Source organism: Nicotiana tabacum, chromosome 22 (genome assembly GCF_000715075.1).
Source record: "Nicotiana tabacum cultivar K326 chromosome 22, ASM71507v2, whole genome shotgun sequence".
NCBI lineage: Eukaryota > Viridiplantae > Streptophyta > Magnoliopsida > Solanales > Solanaceae > Nicotiana > Nicotiana tabacum.
Window position 1 is genome coordinate 66082417 of NC_134101.1, and position 9864 is coordinate 66092280.

The following is a 9864-nucleotide window of genomic DNA, read 5'->3' on the forward strand; positions in this document are numbered from 1 at the left end:
AAATATTTATATGTCGGTTTGGTTTGAGTTTTTTTACTCAATACCAAACCAAGTCAAACAAAACCTAGTCGGATTTTTTAATCGATTTGGTTTGATTTTTTGATTTGATGCGATTTTCCGATTCGGTTTGAACAACCCTAGCCATTAATATAACTCAAATTCATAGGTAAAATCCGAGATTTATAGCGGAAACTTCATCATTGTGGAAACTTCATGGAAGCACACTTTATAACAAGACTCTATCTGCTACAGCTGATGGGTATGAAATGATGTGAAAAGTTCTCATTCACTGATTGCGCCTAACGCGGTGAGATAGAGAACTCGTACTACGTACTAGATTCCTATCATTATAGTTTACACACTAGTTACCTCTCTCTTTCTGCCTAATGAAAATATCCAAGAAGCTAGTAGAGCAAATATCATTAACAAAAAACGCGCAGAATTCAGTTAGAAGCCATATCTTCGATTGACCTATATATATGTGTGTGTGTATAGACTATAGAGTCATGAAGCAATTAACATTATTTCATTCAGATCGATTCAACAAGCAGTACACCAAATTAAGCATTTGTTTGTGTCTTCATCCTTTTACTATGAAGAGAAGCAGAGAAGAGGATAGTGATGTAGAAGCACTAGCCATGGCTAACTGCTCCATGCTTTTGTCTCGTTTAAACAATAACACTATCAAAACTTCATCGTTTGAATGCAAGACATGTAACAAACGATTCTCATCTTTTCAAGCACTTGGCGGCCACAGGACGAGTCATAAATCGCTGAGATCATCATCCATAGACGCCAGAAGCAAATCCAAAAAAACAAAGAATAATAATATGCACCAGTGTTGTATTTGTGGGATGGAGTTCTTTATGGGGCAGGCTTTAGGTGGACATATGAGGTGTCACCGTGCCCCAATCAATGTACCAGTTTTGAACAATTCGAATAGTAGTAGTAAGAGAATATTATGTCTGGATCTTAATTTAACCCCTGATGATCAGAACGATGATTTTAAGTTATGGCCGACGGCACCTGCTCCTGTTTTGCGCTGCTTTATCTAATTCCCGCACACTTCCATTACTTTTAGGACTAGCACTTTTTTTTTTTGGTTTTTTGGTTACTTTATATATTATATTATAAGAAAAATTAAATTACGATGAATGTCTACTCTACTTCATTTTGTATGTATCAACATTCTACAGCTATTATTTACTTTTTTTCTATACTGTTTATCGTTCATTAAGATGGAAAATAGAATCATGTGGTACTCCTATCTTATAACCCGTTTATTAGTATCTAAGGGGTAGTTTGGTATGATTGATAAGCAAAAATAATTTTGGATAAAATTTTAGTATAGCTTTATTTCTTGTTTGGTTACTAATTTTGGATAAATTATTTCGAGATTAAAAAATAATAGCGGAATAATTTATACCTGGCAGATGGTGGAATAGTACTTCCAGGATAAGTTATCCTAGGAATCTTGTGATTAATAAAACATACCAAACAATCAATAAGAAATAATATCAGAATAACTAATTCCAATATAACTAATTTTTATATAACTAATCTCATAGTATAAGAAGTAATTTTTTATTAGAAGTATTAAAACAGCTGTTTTTCTTTTCAAAACTAATTTTCTCACTGTTGCATCTGTCGGAATTATGTACAAAACGAATTTTCTATTAAGAATGAATTATTCATTAGCTCTACGGGATACCGGGAAGCTCCGGTCCATGGGATTATCACTCATTGACGTCATCAAGACCCGAAATGCGAGTCCGAAACCTAAATATTATTTTTTGACTCAAATTACCTTAATAGGTGTTTAAAAAAAATATATTTCTATATATAGCGTGATTTACCGCGCTGTACTTTAACGGCATGTATATCTTAACTCAGAATTAGCGGGAGGTATAGCGCATATATAGGAGGCACTATACCTACTTTAAAAAGTGGGTCATCTCCTTCCCCTACCAGAAACCCGACCAGAAACAAGTGCCCTCCCTCTTTCCCCATTCTAGCGGTCTCCCCTCTATTTTTAAAGAAAAATACTCATTGGAGCTCACCCGTCCCACAAAAAGTGTATCTTCTCGTTATTATAGCAAGCTTACACCGGATCTAAGGCAAGGCGTTGTTGTGTAGTGGATCTCGTATATTGGTAGTTTCGGCCCCCAAATCATCAAATTTTTACATTTCAAAAAATTTTAAATTGAGGTATTCCGACTTACTTTTTGGTAAAACTCATGTATATAAATTGCTTAGTAGTTATTTTTTACTGTGGTCTATGTCTTTTTGTGATCGTTTTGTGATTTAATTAATTTGTTATTTTTTATCCGAATTAGATTATTTATGTGCTAAAAAATTAGTAATAAAGATAAATTATTATTTTATGAATAATTAATGCTATGTGTGATTTTAATGCTGTACGTATATTAATATGAGACTTTATTATTGTTGAGTGCCCTTCTGTGTTATGTTGTGCCCTAAATTGTAATGTAGTGCCATTTAGCATAGTAAATTTGATAATAAATTTTATCTTATGGTAGTTGACTTTGTTCACGGCCATTTAGAGTAGTGTTACTTTAGTAGAAAAATGTTGGAAACTAACATATGACATATTAATATAGAAACTTTATCAACCTAAGTATCTGTTATATGAATAATTACTAAATTATCTTTGTAGTTATGAAATTAATAATTTAATTATCTGTTAACCCCAAAAATATTTGAAAAAAAAATGATAGTTCAAACACAAACTCTCTTGAATTTTAGTCAACAAATGTAAGAAAATAATATAAAAAATAACAATATAAAAAAATTGTCAAATTAAGTATTTTGATATGAATACTTATTAATTATATCATGTATAGTTATGAAAATTAATTATTTAATTCAATTATAACCAAAAATAGCTGAGTAAGAAACAAACATATAAAATAATGTAATAAACTAACATATAAAATAATAATATAGAAAATGTATTAACCTAAGTAATAATATAGAAAAATTATCGATTAAATATTAATATAAAAGATATTGCAATATATTTAAAGATGTAAAACAATTAAACAGAAAAATACTTTAATTAATATTTTTCAATTTACAGACATCGTCATGGAGGTTCCCCATGTGCATTCCTGACCTGCATCTCGAGAGATATTGTTGCTACAGGGCAACCATAGGTCTTCACACATCTGGGATGGGCAATGTCTATCCCAGACATTCCGTCCCAGACGTATAGACGATATGTGAAAGTTCATTAAGGACCACACACTACATCCCCGTATAGTTAGATGCCTTCAGGATACAGGTTTCTGCAGGATCATAGAGATTGGCCAGTTGTAGCTCGACTGGGCGTTGATCATGACTATGATAGAGCGGTGGCGACTGGAGACGCACATGTTTCATCTACCCATCGGTGAGGCTACCATCACGCTTGAGGACGTGGAGGTTCTTTTCGGGCTGCCTGTTGATGGTATACCTCTAGCTTACCTGCATGCTCTTAGAGACTATAGGGAATGGATTACCTTCATATGTTGCAGCGGCTCACCGGTTTCCAGCCAGCAGAGCCAACTGCATTGAGTAGTGCCAGTCAATTGCAGCTGACGCCCGTTCGACAGCATCTGGTGGCGATGGACGCGGATATTACGGATGATTCACCGCTAGAGGATATCGACCGGCACACGAGACTGTTGTTGTTGCTGATGTTTGGTGGTATACTGTTCCCGAACACTTCGAAAAACCTAGTTAGCTTGAGATTTCTATATCATCTGGAGCGGCTAGATGATTTATCGGGTTATAGCTGGGGTGCAGCTGTTCTAGGTTACCTGTATAGGCAGATGTGCCGGGCGTACATGGGCACCCAGAGAGACATTGCCGAATTTTACCGCTGCTGGAGGTGAAAACATAGTCGATTCTTTTCATGATTATAACATACATAGTAAAACAACACCTTAAATTTTACGTCCACAATCTATGTTAGGTTTGGGGCTGGGAACGGTTCCTGTAGTTCCAGCCACCGATCGCTCCGGATGCACCACCTCCACCGTTTCTCCCTTTAGCTTGGAGATTGGTTGATAGGAGAGCCTACGCATGCGAGGTCGAGGCTCGACATTATCTCCCTTATTACAGGGATTTGTTGGATTTACTTGCAGACGTGCGGTACATATATACTAAAGTTTACTTGGCTTGGCTTGATATGTGTTGCGTTTACTCACGATTCTTGTGTTTATTAAATAGTTCATATGGAGACCATACAGCGACACGGTCATAGCTGGTTTGCCCGATTATTACTTCCATGGCCGAACTATGTGTAGCTCTTCCGTCCCACTGATATGTCTCGATATAGTCGAGCATCATACCACCGAGCGAGTCCTTCGCCAGTTTGGTCGCCCGTAGCTTGAACCTATTCTGCTCACTTGGCATGGGACACATTACCAGCGGGATGATCGTTGCAGGGTTGACCAGACATACATGGCATGGCTAGAGGCCTAGATTGAGGTTTGGGATCAGAGGTATGACCTGATTCCGCCATACCCTTCACTTGGTCGTATGGATGGTGAGCATGAGTACATGGGTTGGTATCGCAGCATTACCCGACTTCTCGTCGAAAATCCCGTTCATCGCACTGGTGGTCGGTACATTCCATACGCTGGGAGGCATGAGGCACTGGTATGTTAATTGTTATACTTACTTATAACATTACATTATTCTTCCATAATTAATATTTTACATGTTATGTAGGCTATTGGCTTACTTCAGTTCTACCAGTTGGGACTGCAGATGCTGCAGCATACAGGCTAGGGAGCGGCAACTGTGCACGTGTTTGGCCGCCGGGTTACTGATCTTGTTGCCGACACATTTAGACGTGCCCGAGAGGATGGGCACTTAGGATACAAGGCTGCTTACCGCCTGAGGAGTACCATCATGGGCCACCAGTGGAGCCTGAACATGGTAGACATGACAGGCGTGGCCAGAGAGTAAGGGGTGGCCCACAAGGTCGTAGTGGTCGGCGAGGACGGGGTCCCCAGCAAGGGGGAGTTGAGGCACCCATAGAGGATATTAGAGATGATCACCCATGTGAACACCCTGAGCCACACGATGCTCCTCATGATATGCCGTCATTCAGCCTTCAGCTGTCGCTAGGGACTTCGCAGGTGACCCCGTCTGCTCCATTGTTGATTGCGGGCACGGCCATTACGCGGCAGGAGGGAGATCAGTATTTTCCTGATCCCCCAGAGCCATTGACGGTTGATGTTGATCGACTGATACGAGAGGTGCATAGTGGGCGACGATTGAGTTATGGCTCATCACCGAGGGATGCTGAGGATCTTTCACATACTTCATCTACTCCAGTGCACCTCGATGTTCCGACAGAGCATTGTGGCGCTACTCAGGCGTAGGTTTGTTTGTATTACTATTATTTCAATTTGTTTTTATGTCATTGATTAGTCGGTAATATCTAAAGTATTTTTATTTTTTTAAATATTTCATCATCGCCCGTCACGGAGGCCACATTGTGCGATACTGACTTGCCGAAGACGGATGATGTTATTCAGTAGCCCGCTGAGACCATGGTATGACCATTACATTTTTTTTGCTAACACGTACATTAGTATTTTATATTTCATATACTAAAATATCTTATTATTCTATAGGTTACTGCTGGCCCAACGTTCACTTCTACCGAGTCTGCCAGCCTTACTGACGATCATGCTACAGCGCATTCTCCGATAAAGAGGCGATGTGATGAGGATGATCCTGATAGCGTAGCCGGGCGGGATGTGATGCACCTCAAGCCAGCCAATGCTTTAAAGCATATAGGTTGTGGGACTCATTGATATGTATTATTAGTTGTATATATGACATTAAATATATAATAGCAACATTATATATGTTTTACATAATTTGCGCATGTGTTTTTATTTCTCGGTATATTTATTAGTTGAAGACTAGAACACAAAAAAGAATGACAACTTAACATAAATTTAAATTCGTTACCAATTAAAGATAATACATGACACGTAGAGCATAAAAATAAATATTACACTAAACGCATCCATGTGTTTGTTTAGTCACTATCGCTCATTATTTATGCTTCAACCACTTAAATTTCTCTTACAACCTATTTTTTTCTTCTTCTGCCTCTTTTAGTTTCTCTTTCACTGCCGCAAGTTGTGCTTGTAGTTTCAAGATCTGGAGTTGGTATTCACCGGTCAGATTCCAAATGTTTAGCAAACATGATTTGTAGTATTCTTGGGTAATGGGTTCATCATACCATTCTTCAAAACCACATTGATTTTCATCCTACCAATGGGATGATAACACAAGACTATTAATTAACATGTTATATAAAAACTATTAACAAACACTTTTTCAAAAAATAATAACTTACAACTTGTTTACACATCCAACGTCTGCGCTCTGATTGCAATTTGACCAACATGGCTTCAAAATTGCACGTTTGACACAGTAACACCTTCGTACGTCATTGTGTCCAGTCATGTCGTAATGCTCGAAAATGAAAAATTAATGGAAAGTTTTTCTATTTGTTTTTACAACTCAACTAATAACTAAAATGCACGAGGTTTTTATAGGCAGCTAAGAGTGATTTTAGGTTACATAATGCATATTGGTGAGGTGTTATGTTTCGTATGATAATGATTCTTTAGGGTACAAGTGGGTCCAGCTTTTTCAAGTCGACAACTTTTTCAGATCGACAGCTTTTTCAGGTCGACAAGACAATACACATAGCGCATATTGGTGAGGCACTACGTTTCGCGTGATAATGATTCTTTAGGGTACAAGTGGGTCCAGCTTTTTCAGGTCGACATCTTTTTCAAGTCGACATTTTTTTTAGATCGACAGCTTTTTCAGGTCGACATGACAATATACATAGCGCATATTGGTGAGGCGATATGTTTCACGTGATAATGATTTTTTAGGGTACAAGTGGGTACAGCTTTTTCAGATCGACATGACAATACACATAGTGCATATTGGTGAGGCGTTACATTTAATGTAAAGCCCCCAAACACTTTTCTAACAAGATTAAGCTGAACTCGAGCTTAAGAGAATGTTTTGCGAGACCTCGAAGTACTTGCGAACCCACACGAGGGTAATAGGATCATTACAATAATTAGGCATGAAGGTAAGATGAATTTAAGGTCCTCAAGTTATATGATTAAAGGCATAGATTGGAATGAATGAGCTAAGAGGGAGGAAAGGATTCCAGCAGACCTGCGTAGCCTTCTTGCATAGCCTACGCAGGCTGCGTAGGCAAAAACAGAATGGAAGTGAGGGGGAGGACTTAATCTGCGTAGGCTACACAGGTATGCATAGCCAATCTGCGTAGGCTACGCAATTTACCTACGCATGGTATTTTCTATAAAAATAGGGGAATTCAGGGAGAGAGAAAGAAATTTTATTTTTGGCTAAGTTTTGGTTTCTAGAGAGAAAGTGGAGCATCCCCAACCAAAATACACATCAAAAGTGAGTTTTATGATATTTTTGTAATGGATTAACACTAGTTAATGATAGTATTAACATCTACATGGATTGAAATTCATAGGGATTCCTCTAATCTTTAAAAATCATTCAAAAGGGTTCAAGTTAGGGTTTGAGGTACAAGAGGTAAAACCCCTACCCTACACTTAAATATATCTATGGATTAAGTATTTGAAATGTATTGTGAAGTAGAAAGTGCCAATTAGTTAAAGAATTATGCTAGTCCTTGAAATGGGTATTGTGAGTTGGGGTTCTTGAATGGAGAAGAAGATGAATAGTGAATTTTTGAATCTTGTTAAGATGATTGGTGATCCTAGTGCTTAAATAGCTTAATTATAATTAAGTATTGAATCGTATAACATGTATTAGACTTAAAGGTAAATGATGGAAGCAACTAAGGATAAAAGGGATATGTACGGGTGAATTGGGCTTGTTAAAGACTTGTAGTTAACTTGTGAACCTTAAATGGGTATCAACATATATTTGGATATATTTTGATGTCTTGGGATGTCTAATGTAGATATTGACTTGTTGGCGACGTTTGAGAGTTATAAATGAATTGAAGCGTCGTACTATTATTTTGAAGCTTGGACTTGAGGTAAGTTGATTAACACTTACTCTTCTTGGGGGATTTTCCCTAAAATCATATTTGAGTTATTACGTGAGTTTGTAAATGTGCATCCATACTTGTGGGGACAAGCGGGAAAGGATGTCACCATGTATTTAGAGTTGTATTGCATAAAGAAAGTTTTGTTGTTTTACAATTGAAAATTCTTGTTTCTTAAGATTTGATGTCAAACGATGCTTGAGGAACATGTTATAAGTTTTATTCAAACTTTAATATTGGAAAGAATATAAAATATTTTAGTGTCGAAGATGTATTTTTATGAAAAGTATTTCCTTTTAAAACTTGATTAATGGATAGCACTCGTTCTATCTTTGAAAGATGGATGTTAAATTGCTAAAGGATTTAACATGAAAAAGATCACATGTTCGATTCATTTTATTCAAATGGTTTAGTTTGGCCATGAGCAATGATTTGATAAAAATAGATCCTTTGAGGCTAATATGCTATGAATCTATTTTTAAAATATCAAATATTTTGGGAGTTACTAGTGGAGACCACCGAGATTGGTTTGAATATTGAGTTCGTTACCATGGAACTACACATGCCGGTATAGGGACACATTCCAAGGCTAAACCGAGGTTTGTGGAATAAAGTCTCCTATTGAGAGGGTAAATAATCATTACTTAAAGTAATAAGGTTAAGTAGACTCGTACGGCACTACGGGAAGCCGCCCAGACAAGTAGGGTCAAATACTTGTTGCTACATCGATCACCTAGTAGTTGTTTATTATGTCGGTGTCGGTATAGTACTCCCGGTGAAAAGGTAAAAGCTAATTTTGTTATGTTTAGGCCTAAGGAGCCAAAAGTGATTTCAATGACTTAATGAGGTTGAAATGATTTTACATGATTTTATTAGAATCATGGGTTGGTATAAATGTTTTAAAAGTTTATATCATGATTTACATTTTTCTAATCTTTTCATTTAAAATGATAAAGAGCATGAATTGATATAATTGTTATCGTTTTATATCAATGGTGGTTGCATTATTTTTGTAAAGCCTTATCCCAGAAACTTTAGTTAGAGAGAGTCTATGCACTTATTGAGTACCGTCATGGTGTACTCAGCCCTCAGGGGCCCTTCTCCAGGGTCCCACTTACTTTACATGTTTCCAGGATAAGAAGCGGTACATGTTGAGCTGATGGGGCAATAGGATGACTCTCTTTCCGAAGCATATAGCAAGGCACCACTTCTATTCAGTGGTAGCCTTCATGTTGATCTTACTTACTTTTGGTTGGGTCTGTCCCAAGTATTTATTTCATCATTGTGTCTTAGAGATTCCATAGACAGTTGTTATTTTTTTTTTGAGTTATAATCGAGAGTTATTCGTATGTCATTCATGAAAGAAATATTGTTATTCTTTTGTACTTTTCAATTATTGAAAAATAATGGATTTAAAGACTTCGTTTCATGTATGGTTTTAATCATTTAAAATGATTGTGTTTTCAAAAAGACTTCCGTATGTATTTATTTTGCATATAGATGGACATTCTTGTACGATTTGATTCGCCCAGGTTGGATAGTGTGTCGGGTGTCAGTCACATGATTTTGGGTCATGACATACTTGGTATCAGAGCACTAGGTTCTAATTCGAGTCCTAGAAAGTCTATGGAATCGTGTCTAGTAGAGTCTCCTTATTGGTGTGTTGTGCACCACACCTATAACGGGAAGGCTACATGGACATTGTAGGATTGTCTCATTCCTTTCTTCTCACTCTAGATCATGCATTAAAGCTTGAA

At 37.1% G+C, this 9864-nt stretch overlaps 1 protein-coding gene across 1 annotated transcript; it reads left to right on the top strand.

Annotated features, from left to right (window-relative positions):
- Positions 1–423: 423 nt before the first annotated feature.
- LOC107826051 (zinc finger protein ZAT11-like) lies at positions 424–1211 on the top strand. The gene has a single exon (XM_016652990.2). It carries the CDS (start codon positions 480–482, stop codon positions 1053–1055), a length of 576 nt encoding a protein of 191 aa, XP_016508476.1. The 5' UTR covers positions 424–479; the 3' UTR covers positions 1056–1211.
- Positions 1212–9864: the final 8653 nt, after the last annotated feature.

What these genes read in the sequence shown, in the direction of transcription:
- LOC107826051 (XM_016652990.2), top strand. Translation starts at nt 480, where the DNA reads ATGTGTGTGTGTATAGACTATAGAGTCATGAAGCAATTAACATTATTT.